The 18,331-nt window shown below is 37.7% G+C and overlaps 1 protein-coding gene across 6 annotated transcripts in view; it reads right to left on the reverse strand.

The window, feature by feature from the left end:
* Positions 1-18,331, reverse strand: part of slc2a9l2 (solute carrier family 2 member 9, like 2) — a 121,214-nt gene that overhangs the window by 8,926 nt on the left and 93,957 nt on the right. For all 6 annotated transcript variants that reach the window (XM_008409515.2, XM_008409518.2, XM_008409519.2 and 3 more), the window contains exon 12: positions 10,879-11,006. In XM_008409515.2, the coding sequence (XP_008407737.1) occupies positions 10,879-11,006 (128 nt within the window). The remainder of the gene's footprint in view (positions 1-10,878; positions 11,007-18,331) is intronic.

Below are 18,331 nucleotides of genomic sequence, written 5' to 3' on the forward strand. Positions count from 1 at the left end.
ACAAACTACAAAAATCTCAATCAACCCTCCTCTCTAAAAACCCAGAATGTGAATTTGTTTCTTACTCTGTGTTTTTCGGCTATTTTAAGTTCACTTCACTCTTTACCTTCAGCACACGACACTCACAGCTGAAAAGACAAAATTAGGTTTATCTTGAGGGTCTGAAGAGAAAACAGTCAAACAGCCTTTGACAGAAGGTCAAAGCAACATCGGTAGAATGTCCAGGATGCCGTCAGGAAAGTTTCACTCTCATCGTCAGGTTCTACTTTGACTCCCCCCACTCTCCAACACATACAGCTTTTTTTAAATTAAAATGTCCTTCCAGTTAAAAGGGAGTGGGAGTTTATGTTTGTGCATAAATATCTTTTGACCCCCCAAAAGCTACTTAATGTTTGCCATTCACAAACTTCTTTAACCAACTGTTCAATTAATTAACATAAAACTAGTTTAATTCTCTTTAGATATGAGAGGTGGTTGTGTGTGAATACAAAAGGAAAAAAATGACAAACGTTATTTGGTGACCAAAACCCCACCATGTTCAAAGCAACCTAAAATCCCTTTCTTCCTCGTTCTGATGCCTGCTAAATCTGAGCAAGTCGTCTTCATCACATTCTCTGGCTGCTTTGAGTTTCAGATGATTTGCTATTTGTGACAGCAAATAATTAAACAGGTTTACCTAATAAAGTTTAGACAAAGCTCATTTGTCTAAACCACGAGGCCGTCGTTTTGAATCAATCAGGAAGTAAAGGGAGGACATGATTGATGTCGGGATGCTGACGTTCTGATTGGTGCATCACTACTTCTAATGCAAGAGCCACCTCTGTTACACATAAATCAATGGAAATTAGTATTTTAAAAAAACCAGCTAATTTTCATTTTCTCAACAGCTACATCAGATTTACTGCTAAACTGCTAGATTACTAAATAGCTTAATCTTTATGTTGGTTTTATGCTTATCTTCGTAATCGTGGCTGAAACACTGAGTGCTTGTGCTGTTTGTAGTTTACCTCAGTGAGGAGTGAAATGAATCCATATGGCTGAGTGCTCTGAACTAAACGCCTGGAGTGAAATACTTCACACAGAAGTCACATCCAGTCTCGATTCATGTGACACTTGCTCAAGGCAACAAAGAGCGTTTGTAAATAAAGGAACTGTCACATCGTCTTGGACATTCGGTTCAACGTAACAGACGTGAAAAACACCTTCACATGTACATATAGTTATAAATAAGATGCACGACATACTGAATTATAAATCAGATGGATCAAGGTATCGATTCTTAAGAATTAACTTTGTTGTGGAGTTATTTATTTATTTTTTTTAATTCTAAGATATTTTCAGGGTAAATAAGTAAATTGTATTTGCAAAGCTAAAATCACAAACGCTTCACAAGTCACAAAAGAAAAAACAGATCAAAGATAAATTTCACGTTACTTAAAAGCCTGTCTGGGACAGAAATACAAATTGAGAGCCATTTGAACAGAGAATAAAATGGCTCTCCAACATGGCTACCTCACTGACAACATTTTTGATAGCAGTAGAAATCTTTACTGTTGAAAAAAATTGAGCTATTTGTAGATGTTCAAACTAAAAAGAACGAACACCGCAAAATAAAAATAAAAATACGAATAAAAAAACCACCAAAATAAAAGTCGTAATCAAAACTGCACAATTGGAATTACTACTCATTTAACGAACTAATTAAAATTAGATTACCAGAGGGAGATTGACGCATTGAAAAACATCCACGTCAAAGATCAACTCAACCGGGAAGAAACTTCCACAGGAACATGCAAAGCAGGTTCACAAGCGTCTGCTAGGAATTTCAATCAGGCTAAAATTTCTGCGTCCATCCAGAATGATGGATGAAGCCGACTTCAGATTCGACTTTCAGACAAACCTTTGCCAACTTAAAAAAAACCCCACCCCAGTACGAATCAACATCTGGATGACGCTCAGATTAAGGTCAAGGCATGTGCTACTCTTGTAAGAATGTGAAATATGAACAGCATATTTAACTAAAACACAAACTGCTATTTTAATGGATCTACTTTAAATCAGAGAATATAGTTCTGTTAACAAAAAGGGAAAGGGCAACAGCAAAGGAGGAGGACGCAGAGTCATTTTAATGACGGCTTGAAAAATTTAAAAGAGGTGAAGGGAGCAGGACACAGTTGAATCTGCGTAATGAAAAGCTCCCTCGGAGAAAGAATGTCAGTCCTCTGCGCAGCAACAAAAGGTAGAGGGTATGACATCAAGCTGGAGGAGGAAGAGGAAGAGGCCGACTAATGAGTATGTATGAAGTAGAGTGAATAATTATGTTTGGTTTTCAAATAAAACGACCTTATTCATCCTATTCTCCAACTCAATAACATCTTTGATGCGTGTCGCATTGCGCAATTACATTCACGAGTAGATAGTTACGGCGTTTTTAATAGGTCATTTATGGGTCGTTTAAGAATGAATAAAAAGGTTCAAATGTAGCATATTAAGAGACAATTTATCCGACGGTTCAGTCTTTTGGATTATCTGTGAAGCTATAGAGCCTATATATTTATAGCCTTCTCCCTGAGATCAAGCAGACATGACACCAATCCATAAAGGATGATTAACGTAGCTTCAAAGCGCGTCACAGCCGCATGGATCCAGCTTGTGAACTTGCGATGGAGAACACGCTCACTCAAGACCCCTGGCAAAACATTAAAGATCGCTTTAAACATCAAAGGTAAATGTTGAAGGAAGCGAGAGACCATAAGGAAACTGAGAATATCCACAAACATTGTGAGGAGCTTTGTTACCTGGTCTGTCTTACAGAAAGCTAAAGTCTATTTGAGAATAGATCCTCTCCTCACGTTTCCAACGCGGATCAGGAGCAGTGGTTGCTCCAGACTGCTAGTTACTAATCATTCTTGCTGTCTCAAAAGTAGCAAACAAGAGCAATATGTATTTTCTTTTTTCTCCAGGCAGCAAATGGGTCTTCTGAATCTCTATGTACCCAATTATATAGATCATTTTTTATTTTGTAATATTTTTCCTGAGCTTCATGATTAAAAGGTATTGATTTTTTATTTTTGTTTTGTTTTACTTTCCTTCTAAAGAGTAGTTTGTCATTTGCTCTTTCCTTGTTCAGTTAACTATCTATGTTTATCCCAAAATACATTTAAATTAAAAGAAAAAATATTATCAGTGGTTTTCTAAAATGAGTTTAGCAGTTAAAGCTTCGAAAAACAGACTAGGCACGAACTATGAACACCCCCCCCCCCCAAAAATGGGTGTAAAAGTGCATCCCATAACAAGCACACAAAATGTATCTTCTAAATGTGTCTTCTACGTCTCAGTAAAACATGCTTCTAGGCCCAGTTTCAGGGCTCAGCAGAATTACTTGAGGTCCAGCGTGCTGAAACGTTACTGAAACCGTAAATCAAGTCGTCGCCTGCTCCTCCATCAATTACTTAGTTTTTACAAGCTTACTGCAGCAAGTGTTTAAGGAAGAAATTAGTTAACTCATAAACATATGTACGTTTATTTTCCGTCACCTTGGACACACTGGACAAATGTTCTCAGCACACAACTGAGGAGCTTTAATCGGTCTTTGCAGCGGAAATCATCTGACCTCCTGTGGGCATGAGTCAGGTTTGGCAGAGGCGATATCACTCTACGCCGCTGTGATGGCTCTTTTACAGCTCTGTGAAACAGAAAACTACACACGCGTGGTATATCAATGGGGATTCCCCTCCCCCCCACTGCTGCCGTTTCTGCACTTACCCCCTCAGGCTTAATTCCTCTCCACTGTGGTTGTAACACTGTTGGAAGCTTCCCAACCTCTGCTGAGTTAAGCAGCGTCCACTCACTCTGTGCAGCATCTTTGGATACCACAGGCATACGGAAAAATTTAATTCCCCGGCAGGGCAGTGAGCCCTCTGTGCCTCGAGTAAAGAAAGGACTAAACCAAGACACTGGCATTCTTCTTCCTGGATTTGGTGCAATGGTATGAATATCATCTCCTCCCAGTGCTGCTGTGTTGATGTCTTCATTTGTGCTGCTTGACAATAACAAGCTAACACTGAGCCATACATGTTAACCCTTTGCTTCATTCAAAGTTGAAGGTAGGAAAATATTAAGAGACTACATAAAATTATCAATTTCTCTGATTTTACTTTTAATAGGTTTATGTTTGTGTAAAATGAACATTGTTCTTTAATTCTATGAACTGCTGACAACATGTCTCTGAAATTCCAAGCAAAAAAAATTATATTTATTTGCAGAAAATGAGAAAAGGTCAAAAAGATGCAGTGCTTCCAGACCTGAAATAATGCAAAGAGAACAAGTTCATATTCATTTAGAAACAACAATGTTACTAATGTTGTAACTCAGAAATATATATTTGGTGGAATAACCAGGTTTTCAGTCAGGTTCAGTGCAGTGGGCTCTTAGTTTTTTCCAGAGCTGTGTAAACCTAAGGTGAAATGACGGGTGGTCCAGCACTCTTACCGTAATTTCTGGACTGTAATCTTCTACTTTTTCCCCCCCAAGCTTTGAACACTTGCAGTGTGGCTAATATATGGCTTTTTGTCAACATGTTCTGATTTGAAAGGCTGCACTGCTGTGTGTTGAAGCCCAAGAGCAAAAGGAAAGTGAAGCTGTTCAATTCCCACAACAAAGAAGACGCCTTTGGTGGCTTTAGCGAGTAAGAAAGTACAATTTTATTTGGTTTTCACAGATAAAATCACAAAGTGCTTCACAAAGTCCGTAGGAAAAGCACATCAAACATAACGATGAGTGAAGTTTGTTTGACGCACTCATTGATTGCAGGAGGAAAATAGCAATCAGTGACATTTCCCTGTAGGCTACTGGATTTATTTATGTTTTTTAAAAGCAGCCTTGTTACAGGTGTTTGGAAAAAGTATTTGAAGTTTTTATATCATTAAAAGTAAGAAAAAAAAGTTTAATGTAAATACCTTATGTTACAACACAGACACCTATGACTTACAGTATAGACAAGCCCAGTGATTATATGTACGCCTTTTCGTTTTTTTAAAAATCTTTTCAAAGTCAGAGGGTGGGACTTGCGTTCAGGTGCGCCTCACAGTCCTTAAATTATGCTACTTCTATTGGTCTTACTGGGAAGCTAATATCTGTTTCCTAATCTATAGGTCAACATCTACAGAGGTCATGAACTTGCTACTTGGTTGGCCATGGATTTGCGGTCAGAGCAGGATATTGTTCTTGCTTTCTCTTGCTGTTTATCAATCTGCTGGTAATTTAGTGATTTAGTAATTTAGCTCTGAATTAAGGGACATTTCAATTTTTGCAGTTTCTCATTTCATAGACATTTTTGTTCTTACGTATAACCACCTCTCATCTTGGATGATATTTCAAGTTGGGCACAAAGCAGGTATTGTTTCAGTAAGAAATCTTTTAGTCCAAACTAGTATAATCCAGAAAGTACACCCTCCCCAAATCCACAGACAGAGTTTGGGGAAGGTGTCTAAGGCAGATGAAGAACTGAAATTTGTGTAAAATAATATTTTTTTTTACATTTTTTTGCCATGAATACTACTCATACATAGTGAAGGGATTGCATAATTGTTTGCGCAGGAAGACATATTTGAAAGATAACATTTTAAATGGCCTGGGTGAGCAACAGGGAAGTTTTGTTTAAAAAAGTGGTTCTTTTTGTTTTTTGTCTTAGTTAGCCTGAAACAAGTGTAGCTTTAGACTAATATCTATTAGATGTGTAAAACCAATTCTAAGTGCCAAAAATAAAATCACTCTCAAAACAAATTTATTATCTTCCAAATTTAACACAAGCATCTATGGATTTTTTCCCCCAGTTTTGCTACCCGCTGACGTACGAGAGTGTTTCACTTTTTTGTGTTTTGATTTTGCAGGGGAGAAAAAAAGTCCACAATAAAATGCAAGTAAAAGACGTTCCTGTCATTGCACACACACACACACACGCGCACACACGCACACACACACGCGCATACACATGCAGGAATCATGAAGTGAGAAAGCACATCAGCTCGTTCTACCTCGTACTTGTAGAGCCCTTTGAGGTGTGAACGATGCCTAAGCCTGCCTAAATCCTTTGGATGATATTTAATTTGATCTGGACGTGTCAATGCGGCTCATGGATCGCCGTTTTATTCTCAATTTTCTTCTGAGGATAAATTGTAAAATGAAGTGTCTGTCCAAATTTTCCGCCAGTGATGGTGTGGAATTAACGAGGCTTAGCTCTCGTCGGTGACTCGCCCACCGGCTTCTGGAGGATATTGATTTGGATTAAAAGGTTAAATGTTCACCTGGGCCACGGATCCGATTCTGCGACGGGTCCCGCTGCACACTGGGCCTCGCTCGAGGGAATGTCAGTTCAGGACATTTGACTCCACAAACTCAAGAGAAGATTACTGAGAGTATCTAATCTCTTTACAGCTGTCTGTCCTGACAGTCTGGCCCTGATCTGAGAAAAGCAATACAGCGGCTGAGCTTATCGCTACAGACGATGAATGAGCCGAGAAATAAATCTAATTTCCGCGGCCCAGAGGTTGTCTAAATCTACTTGTTTTATTCTTCGCTCGCCGTCGAACCGAGTGTGAGATAAGACGGCAAGAAATAGACTACAGCGTGCTTTAGCTAAAGCAGTTTTCTGTATCTGCTGATAAGAAAATTAAACTACGGAGGGGCTCTTTCGCTGTAGTTGATATAAGTTCCAGGTTTTTTAGACCAAATGGGAACCGGTGTTTTTGTAAATATACTTCAATAAAAGCTCTCTTTATATACCTGTGCCTCACTGGCTAATGTCTTTATCCTGCCTATCAAATATGTAGGATAGCTAACTTAAATTGCCAAAAACAATGTTTTATCTGTTATATTTAAAATGAAGCCCAAAGTTATTCAAAGACCTGAACAATTCAGATTTAACTTGACCACCATGTTCCTGCTGACTGGAACAAAAGCTGTGAAAATAGTGCAAAATGCAGAGAGACAATTTATCGACAATAACTGGTTATGTAGACATACAGCCTGCAGCAGCAGCCGGTTTTTGTCTTAAACCAAGGTCTTTGCTTACAACTTGGCACATCTTAAGAGGCTCGTTGGGGGAATGTGGAGTGCTTCAAAGAGGACCATAAATTAAAAAAGAAAGAAAAAAAAGGGATAAACGGGAAGCAGTGACCTTTGCTGCAATCTCATATCATTAAAATTTAAAGTTACTAAACCGAGACCAAAAGTCTTGCCTTCTTCCCATGCAAAATAAAATGAAGCTTTATTTTCCTGAGCATTGTCTAGTGATGTCTGCTGAACTATCGTCGTCTCAAAGCCTTTAAAGCACTCAACATTCAACCCACAGTTCTTCAGAGAACATTTAAAACCTCGGGTAAAATTCAATGATTTAGATGCAAATGAAATGAAGGTCTATAAATAACTGCATAGCAACAAAACATTTTTAACCGGTAAGTACCTTAATGGCTATTGACAATTAATCGGATATGCAGAAAAAATGTTTTTGTCCATATTATTTTAAGAAATTAATATGGACAAGAAGTCGAAATGTGAAAACATTAGCAATGCGTAGATGCTAGTAGATCTAGTCTGATTCAGAGATGAAAGCACCAGAAAAAGTCTCATTCATGGGTTTTTGTGGCATGTTTATGCTGCAGCTTAATCGTTTCTAAAATCATAATTTGAAGATTAGCATCTGAATTGTCGTGCAGAAGCAATGATTCTATTTATTTGTGATCATTGGCAAAACACGACGATAAAGCTAACAAAACCCAGAAATGCATTTTTGTGTATTTGGGGTGGTGCTGGGTCAGAAAATGTTTTTCTACTTTGTTTTTTAGGATTGAACATTCTGCTGTTTCTGTCCAAATTTAATTTCACAAAACAATTCACGCAAATTCCTTCATGCTGTGTTTCCATTTTTTTCTACAAAGACTGAGGTGGTAAAAAGGTTTAAAGCAAATCCATTGCTTTTAATCCTGAGCCGGTTAATGAGAAAGTGTAACAATTATTGGTTTGATTTTGTTTTTCTAAATCTTCTTAGAAATGAAATGTTATGTTTTCATGAACTGTAAATGGGAAATCGCTACAATTAATGGACAACAAGGTTTGAAAACATCAGTCTGTGTGTAATTAATCTTTAAGAAATGCTTCATTTAGTGATGAAGTTAATGAAATACATAAACTTTTCAATAACACGTTTATCGAGTGGGAATTAATTGAATTGTGGCCTTTGGCAGGTTTAGTTTTATCATCCACTGAGATATGAAACCACAAAGGTCTAGTTAAAATAAATATTGAGCTGAATATAACAATTCAGATGCTGATATAAATCTTATTAACCACAACCATAAAACTTGGAGTAGAGTAGTTAGGAACATGTGAGGAAGTTGTAATGCAAAGCATTTCTGCAACAGGCCAGAATAACATCCTTAATCTATATTTTTCTTGTGTAGTGCATTCTGAGTGCAAAGTTATCTTTTTATTTGAGCAACATGTTCCTCCTGACTGAAAATAACATTAACTTTCCCTGTGCAGAGAGATAAAGACTGGGGTGATGTCAAGGAGGCTTTCCAGCCTCATGGACATGTTTATTGCTATTTTTAAAGCAAAATCACAAACAAAATATAAACCCAGTATGTGCATAGCACAGTAAAAATAGCAGGTCACCTGTCTAAGTATTAATCATCCTGCCATGTTTCACCTTTCACCTATTTCACCTTATAAACACTCTGCAGACGAAACAGCAAATCAGCAACATAAAACACAACAACAGTGTCCTTATTTTTTCTTAAAAAACATCTCAGGACAAACATTACAGTACAAATAAAGTCACAGTGGCTCTTATTTCAAAATTGGGTGATGATTCGGCCATTACTGATGCTAACATCCAGTAAAATAATGACACTAATGATTTTACGACATACCTTAAACTCCTCTGACATCTTACTTTTAAAATGTAATTATCTTCCCTGAGCTGCAATATTTATTTTATTGCATAACTTATTTCAGCACTTTAAGTCTGGTGCTTTCTTCCATGTAATGTGAGGCCTCTGATGTTTTCTCATTAAAAAGGCAAATAAAGTTTGTCCCTTAATCCTGGCTGGGAAATAAAAGCAAACGCTTTACTGAACCCTTGGGCTTGTTTGCTTTACCAGCTGTGCCAGTTGAGGCGGCAATTACCACGGACGCAATAATGGAGAGTTAATGTTCGTCTTTTCTAAGCAAAAAAAAAACAAAAAAAAAACAACATAAAGTTGCAACCGTCTTTTAATGAAGGGTATTCAGAAAGACATCTTTCTCTAATTGTACTCAAGAAATTCAGTGCTAAGAAATCTTGTATTTTTGGATAGACTGTCTGTCTTTGGCACAATACCGAGAGCATCTACTGTGGTGTCCGGAGTAAAGTCCTGGCTGTCAAACCCCTTCACATTCAGCTGCAGATCATTTCAAGAACTGAAGGTATAAAAAACTCAGTATATTGATTCATTAGCAGATGTTTTTGAAATTATTTAGCAAATTGTTTGTACCTGGTGTGTTTGTAGTTCATAGGTAGGTCAATAACAGCTACTGTCACACAACGAAACCTTAAAATATGCATCTGAACATGATTTTATTTATTTATTTATTTATTTTTATAATACATGCCCCATTTCCACGTTTTCCTCTGAATACTAATGTATGGGTTGCCATCAGCGGGTGGGTGAGCCAGACCCTGGACTTTATTCTTCTAATGAATGCTCCATGTAGTTTTGGTACATGCTCAACCTTCTTCCTGTGCTTTCCACTCACTTCTTCTATGATGCTTATGCAAAGCAGTCGACGGTCCAGGCGCTCCCTTGCAGAGCCTTTAGTGTTCAATAAATTGTTGTGCTTGTGTGTGGAACTCCACTCAAACAAAACTGTCTCTTTCAGCCAAACGCCATACAAAACTAATGATAAGGGACTTTAAGTAGTATTTTGAGGCACAGGCAGAAGCGAGGGTGTGGATGGTAATACCAGTTCAACCAGCACTTCTAACACAGCAACCTCTGTATTTTCCAGAGAATGTAGATCCTTACCGTGACTTTCAGTAGGCTGTCAATGTTTCCAAATCCTTAACAGAGGTTAAAGGCTCAAAAGATAAAAAAAAAAAACTTTTCTATACTCCATTTAGCCTTCTTGTTATCTGCTTAAAGTATTGCTCTCTCTCTTTCTCTCTTTTTCTCCTGCAGCGAAATGAACCATGGACATGTTTCTACATTTCCTTTTAATTAGCTTACACCTACTGAACTTTCTCTGTATTGATTTTTAAACACCTAACTGAACCTGAAACGAAGCTGACACAGACTCTTTACTAAAGTTACTCTGCACTATCTGGTGGTGATTTGTTATGGTTGTTTATTAATCAGTGAAAGATTGGACGTTTTTTAGTTTCAACTTGGAACTCAAATTCTCCTTTCGGACCCACGTGTATCGAGACAAGAAGAGTACAGTGGAAAAATTTTATATTTCAGTATGAAATATTTCAAATGTTGTGATTAAAGTTCTTTAAATTATAAGGTTTGACATTTAACATAACTAATTTCAGATTAGCACTTTACATCCATCCATCAATCCACACACTTTCTTGCTGAAAAGTAACTACAGTGCATATAAATATATATAGTGTGCGTGCGTGCGTGCGTGCGTGCGTGCGTGCGTGCGTGCGTGCGTGCGTGCGTGCGTGTGTAAACTTCACTCCATGGATACATTTTAGTGACTTTTGGGCATTGACTTCAGTCGATTACTGTTCCTTCTCTTGCAACGGTTATTTTTTAGCATTATTCAAATCTCTGCCAACACCATAAATTATATACTGTGAGTGCATCTTTTTGTTTAGACAGCAGATCTTACTTGAATGAAGGGGAATAAGAGGCCCACAGCAAAGTTGGACAACCAATTCACAGTGCCAGCGATCATGAAAGCAGCAGGTCTGTAGGATTGTTCAAACAGTTCCCCAGTCAGGATAAATGGGATGCCACCTGAAAGAGAGAGAGAGAGAGAAAAAAAGATATATGAACCATTAGTTACAACAAAGTGCTGACAGCAACTAACAGAAACAAATGGTTTCAGTTTGAAAAACAAACACGCCCTTTAGGTGCTTCATAACTTTTTATTGTTTGCTCTCGCTGCAGGCTGCAGATCAAAAACTGGTGCAGATTATTAATTTGTTCTATTTTTTCTAGAATCTGTAAAGGTTCTGCAGCAATTTATGCTGCGGGACTGAATTTTCAGCTGCACAATCAGGCACGTCCCTTAAATTTTTAATTTCAACTGCATGTTGTTCTAAAACAAACTAAATGAAAACAAATAGTTACAATTCTGCTAAAACCTTGAGAAATCAGAACTGGTGATAAAAATCACTCCTTAATTGGCGCACGACACGTACGGTTTGTCTAAGAAGACCCTATCAAAGATGAAAACTCCAGCAGAAGGTATATTTCTGCCTGTTATATGGCTGCTGTGATGTTTAAACAAAGTCAATGAACATTTGCATAGACAATCACTTTGAGTTTGGCTTGTCAACAGTGAGCTCTGTAGGAGCAGATTAAAACTTGTCTACTCAATGAAAAAAATGACTGTTTAAATGTAAAGTCCATCCATCCATCCATCCATCCATCCATCCATCCATCCATCCATCCATCCATCCATCCATCCATCCATCCATCCATCCATCCATCCATCCATCCNCGGCTGCAGGCCTTGATCCATTTCTTGCATTATTCCAGAATGTTTTTTTTTATGTAATAAATTGTATTCCACTGTTTATTTCCTCTGGGTAACAGCTGTTGGGACTGCACGTCTCAGACTGACAGCGTTAACCATGATTTCCCATTTTCCTTGAAATCTCTTTGATCGCTGGGATTATCCATCCATCCATCCATCCATCCATCCATCCATCCATCCATCCATCCATCCATCCATCCATCCATCCATCCATCCATCCATCCATTTTCTTACACCTTTGTCCCTTAGTGGGGTCGGGAGGTGCTGGTGTCTATCTCCAGCTAACGTAAAGCAAGTCATAATGTGAAAAGGTTGAATACTTTTATGAAGCTAAAACTATGGAAAATCAAATGCATTTATCATTACAGTCGGTACAAATTGATACAATTTACTATTTACTTGTTTTTTTTTAGAATAATCGTTGCTCAATCTATGGATTAACACTAAGCACAGAGGTAGTGTGTCTCACTTATGTGCACCTCACTGCACCATGCATTCATTGCACCAATCAAGTATCTAACTCCAATGTTGAGGGTACTTTTAATGTGTCTGCATTGAGTTCACATGTGAAACTCAAACAGATGCATAATTAGTTTATGTTGAAAACACTTAGACTAAGACTAATTCAGTAAAAAAAAAAAAAGTTTTAAAGTTGTAAAAAGAGTTCAGAAAGAGACATAAAATAAAACACAAATGCAGTTTCATTAACTATGAGTAAAACATTTATTTCCAATGTCTTTTTTTATTTTTGCATTTGTGTTACCTTAGTAGTAGTAATGTGAAGGAAAGCACTGGTTTTGGTTTTATTTGAGCTCTGGAGCTGGACAGACAGCAGATGCTTCCCCCTGAGGCAAGGTCAAGTCAGTGGTTTCATTAAGAAAAGTGAAAGTTGTTTAGCACATTTTCAGCTATAACTATTAAATAATAGTCATCAGGATTCTAAATATTTGATGCCAATATGCAGAGTTACCATAGTAACAGGTATTCATTTGTATTATACGGAGTGATGTGACAAAAACAGGTATTCATTTGTATTATACGGAGTGATGTGACAAAGTGTCAACAAATGACAAAGTTGTATTAGTGAAATAGTTTTCGTTCAACTGTTACTGTAACTGTTAACCAGGTCAGAAAGCCTTGAAAGACGAGGTTGTGAGTTTAATATCAGGTCTCTATAAGCTTTTTCTTTGGCTAAAATATGACTCAACTTAAAATGTATAGCCCCTTTGAAATATTCAGGATGACCTGTATATTTCCATTATTCTGCCTTTATTGGGGCAAAAGTAAGACGAGCAGTAAACCTATTGTTTCTTTCTCGTGTGATGAAAGAGGTTCAAAACTTTATCTCCTAGGAACAGATTGCAAAACTTCAAAAGACTAGAATAGTTCAAATGTATCCTATGCTACATCTTATACAAAGCTGTTGGGATACTGTCCATCTTCAAGGAAAAACAAACAACAGGGGAAGATAAAGAAAAGAAACTCTAACAAGCTGCACAGTTCAAAAGGAGAGCTGGCAACACCTACTCAGGTCTTTGACTGTATCATCGTATCCATAACAAAGTCGTTACACCATTTCTTTCATACTTCCTCACTGACTGTTTCTTTGTTCCTTCATTTCTCACATTTATCTTTGAAATATTTTAGTACTCGATTTCTTTTATGTTCGGTGTCAGGAGGTTGTTCCTCATGGTTTGCCAAGCCTAATCCTTCATAATCATAATCAGGCCACAACCTAGCTCAGAGCTAGCTAAAACCCACACCGATTTATTCGAGAACATATATGAACAAAGATAAAGACAGAGAAACTCAGTGGTGAAGTTTTTAAAAAAAAGGGTTTGGGTCATAAAACTACACTCCAAGCTTCAACCATCTGATCAGTCCATCCTCCCAACGACTACAAACGTAGCAGAGGCATGGCTGTCCACCTAAAGTGACAACGAGGAGAAACCCATCATAACACAGCAGCGATGAAGAGATCCACTGCTGAGGGGGGTCGCTGTGTCAACAGGGGCGACTAATAGCCATGCTCTCCAAAAGTTATCATGTGGATCCTTAACTCAAGGCCGTGGCAGAGCTTCACCCTCCGGTGACCCTAATCATAGCAGGCGCTACAATCTACAAGACAAGATTTATTGCAGATTTATTGGTAGGACTGTTCGAGTGGAGGATTAGAGCTAAATGCAACTTAAAAACTTTAACAGAACTAGAAGCTAGTTTCCATCCAGTGTGACTGGGCTTGAGCTATTTTAAGAAGACTGGATTAAAAAAAATAAAAAAAAATCTTGGCAATGATAAAAAAGCTCAAAAAAGCCTGGCAGCTGTAATTGCTGCTTAGTCTATTTCAGAAATAATCTGTTTACATGGTTTGAGGCAGTGCAACAGGAAAGAAACTTTAAGTCACCTTTTCACATTTTTCGCATTATTAGTTTTTCTTCATATATCAGGATTGTATGTTATGTGGTGAGTTTTAAATAAGGCTGGAGGAATTTTGATGTAAGTGATGATGGTGTTTGGTGCAAAGCATTCTAACGCATGCTACATGGCCAGAAATCCTTTTAAAAATTGGTCAAAACAGTGCAAACGCCAGCAGAGATGCAAGGGGTTGGAGACGATGCGGCTTGCTGATTAAAACCAAACATGTGCTCATTCATGCAGTCGATTAGATGACACAAAAGAATTTTCAGCATGTCAAACACCCATCACCTGATTTCAGCAGGTGATTATAGATACCTTTCAGTTTTGTGTAATGGAGTTAATCCATGGTGATCCAAGTAAAAATATAGGCCTATAGGGATATGTTCTGGGTGGCACTGTTAGAATGCAAATGACTGAATGAAGATTGGTTGTCAGACAACCCCAAATAGTACAGAACAATAAAAGGCAATCAAGGGGAAAAAAGGAAACATGACGAGAGAAACAGGAGACTTAGAAGTGACACGCAGGAAACAAACGCATCACGGTTTTCCTGCTAATGATTGTCCCTTGGATAAAAGCAGGGATTATTCACAACAGCAAGTAAAGAGAGCTCAATGTTTGTTTTCAACAGGTTCTTTGCCAGCGCTTCTAAATCTGTATGAAGCCATTAGCGGCGCTGGCGGCTGACATTCTTCCATACAGGAGACAAAGTGGCGCTTCTGTTCGGAAACTTACATCCTGAAGTTGTTGCACACGTCTCAGTGAAAAGCCACAGCATTAATGCAACGCGGCGAAATCTTATTGGTCATTGAGAATGTTTGTTACCATGGAGACTAAACATGGGCTAGTGGACTGACCTTGTAAATTTGAAAGACAAGTTGCTATGCTGCTCCCCACACAGGTACCATGTTGATGTTCTACATCTGAAAACAAGAAGCTACTCCACTAATACTCCTGATACGGGAATTTTTTAGCCTTACTAAATATTTCAATAGATATTAAATGGAAATTGAATTGTTTTTGGGAAAAAAAAGAGTAACACTTTATTTGAAGGGGTGTTCAGACTGACATTATACTGTCATAAACATGACGGAGTCTTCATGAATGTCTGACTGTTGTCATGAAGTGTCATTCAGTAAATAATGACACTTTTAGTGCAAGGTCGACACTTTTAATTGACTTTTAATGTCAGTTTTAGTGCAACTTTGCACAAAAATGTAGTAATTATTCACCAAATGATGCTAACGTGACACTTTTTATTTACAGAATGACACTTCATGACACTTCAGTCATAAGCATTCATAAAGACGTCTTCATGATCATGACAGGAGTTATGTCACGTTTATGCCAGTGTAAAGTCATAAAGTGTTAGCAAAAAAAAGTTGAAAGGCTATGAAACTCAAATAAAATCAGGCAAAAAGTTTCAGCTAAAGTCAGCTCAGAACTGATATAACAAACTTAGTTGTCAAACATTATTCACTGTCGAGTGTTGCAACTAAACAAATGCAGGTTTCCCATAAAACACTAACTTGACAGTGTAAGTTCTACAGACATTTTAAAGAGTGACAAAAAAATATGCACTGCTCAGAACTAATTAGTTTTATTAAGATAAATGCTATTTACAAGTTATTGCTGCAGAGCTGCTTTCCTGTAGATTTCTTAATAATTTCCTTGCTAGACTTGATAGATTTAATCACAACAACCTCTTTTCAAACACACTTTGTGTCCCTGAATCTTAAAAGCATTAGTTTTTTTTATTTCCTCTATGGGTCATGAAAATCAAATTTAAAGAAGTTTTGTTTTGTTGCCTGAAATTCTTGGTCAATGTTTTCATTTTTAATTAAATGATACCGTTACAAACAACTGACTATAGAAAGTAATGCATCCTGGTAACGGTTCAACGTAAATCCCACCTCTATGAGCCATAAAGGCTCCAAGCAGAACAGGCAGAGACTAGAAACGGCTCGTATGTGTGACGGGTTTTTCTTCTGTTTCAGCTTGACCTCTTTAGACGCCACATTTTCACACCAATGGTGCCAAAACCGTCATCCGTTCTGCCGCAAGCTGGGACCTGCAGACAGCTGGAGAGCAAGGAGGAAGTGACCACCAGTAACTCCGTTTTTTTTTTTTTTTGTTTTTTGTAATTGATTTTGACACAGGTTTTACCAGCTCACCTGCATAATTCAACAATGTGCCAGAAACTCTGCATTCACTCTGCAATCATATAATTCACTATTATATGATTTTTAACATATAATAGTGAATTTATTAGAAAATTTCAATGCATCAAATACAACAAAAGTTCTAACAGTAAGAAATGATGAGGCCAAATTATTTAGCAGTTTCTTTAAAGACGAGAAAATTTACTTTCGTGAGCTTTACCTCATGCTACAATGTCATTTCTTCATCAGGCACACTTTGACTCATTCATGCATGTTTGACAAATCTTTGAGTTTTTCATGGCAGCCAGTTGGTGCCACATATTTACCCCCACACAGACTAGCGGCAGCAGCAATTAGCAAACGCTTAGTGAAACTGCACATCTGCTGAGGTTGTCATATAAACTGCAACGCTCCAAAGAATGTTTGTAAACGGCATCAATGAATACGTCCCAATTACATAATACAAGATTTATCAGAGCTGAACTCTGACCTCCAATCCTTTAAATATTCCCACCACACTAATGGCAGATTGGGCAGTGTGACAAACATCTGGACACTACAGAAATGATTAAAGCACATGTATACTGGTTCACATTGCATCTATGACAATGTCACACTGACTTAAAAGAAACATTAAAAAAAAGAAAACTTTCTGGGACTGTAAGGGAAGTTTGTTCATTTAGCTTTTCTAGAAACTCTTGCAGGGTGAGAATCATAGTGGTGCCATGTCTTGGTTCATTTTAGGTTTATTAAAACATTATTTCTCAGCATTGCTATTTTTACAAGTGCCATAAAGCAGAAAAAAAGCAAAACTTAAGTTGTTGGTTTGTTATTAAAGGTCTCTAGGAATAGAAGGACTAGAATTTTTATGTTTAAAATTTTAGCAAAAAATGGAAAAATGAAACTAATAAATTTGCACTCTGGTTTGATACATGAGTTAGTACCTGTCACATATTGGACACCATTTACAGATACACAGCTTTACACAAATAGCACGTCACCTTTCAAATCATCTGTTACTGTAGCTTATGGAAATTGAACTCCAGGTAACAGAAGGCCATGGATTTCTTTGGACATGTCTGCAAACGTCAGACATGCAGTGCTGCAACTTATAAACATTACATTTACCACACAGACACACTACTGCTGATGATTTGTGCATGTACTGTTCAAATGCAAAAGTAATGAAGCCATAGTTACTTTACTACTTTACACGTAGGGACACTTAGAGACTACAGAGCGTTAAATATGCATCCTCAGATGGTCAAGTGATTAGTAAGTATAGGGGGAGCAGTCAATCATGGCTTTCACAGAAAGCTTGTGTCATTTCTTCACATTTAGAAAAGAAAAGAATAATATCAGATATAGAGGAATCAAGGCGAGATAAGAAGGTGTGACAAAAGCCTAAACATTACCTTGAAATCATGATCCTGTTGCCTTCCAGTGACTTAAATTATATTCCATATTCTGGCTTTTATGCCTTTAGTTATTTCTGTTTTTATTTAGCACAACATTTGTTGTGTGTTCTTGGAGTCCTAGCTATCCCATTTTTGTCAGATATTTCCCTGTGCTTACTTGCATTATTTCTATGGCCGTGTGTCCGTTTTCAATTTTTCCAAATCTCCTCTGTCTTTCTTCTCTCCCAGCTGCCATGTATTTTCTCTTGATTATGACTCACTTGATCCTGGCTCCACTAATCACCTCTCCAGCTTTATTAGCCTGTCATTTCCTGTTGCTCATCATCAGATTCTTTTGTGATAACTCTACCGTCCAGTCCGTTCCTTTTCAATCTGTTACAAAAGCCTGCGGTTTTCCATGTCTTTGCTGTTTTTGTTTGTTCTTTTTTTTACTTCTCTTGAACTGAATCGTCAACCAATGCCATGATCCTTGTACTGTTCTGTCTGCGTTTTCGTCCAAATCCATCTCAACCACTCATCACGCGCAGTGGCGCAACTACACATTATTCAGGTGGATGCGAAAACATAGAACGGCGCCCCCCC

Source organism: Poecilia reticulata, linkage group LG5 (assembly GCF_000633615.1).
Source record: "Poecilia reticulata strain Guanapo linkage group LG5, Guppy_female_1.0+MT, whole genome shotgun sequence".
NCBI classification, from domain to species: Eukaryota; Metazoa; Chordata; class Actinopteri; order Cyprinodontiformes; family Poeciliidae; genus Poecilia; species Poecilia reticulata.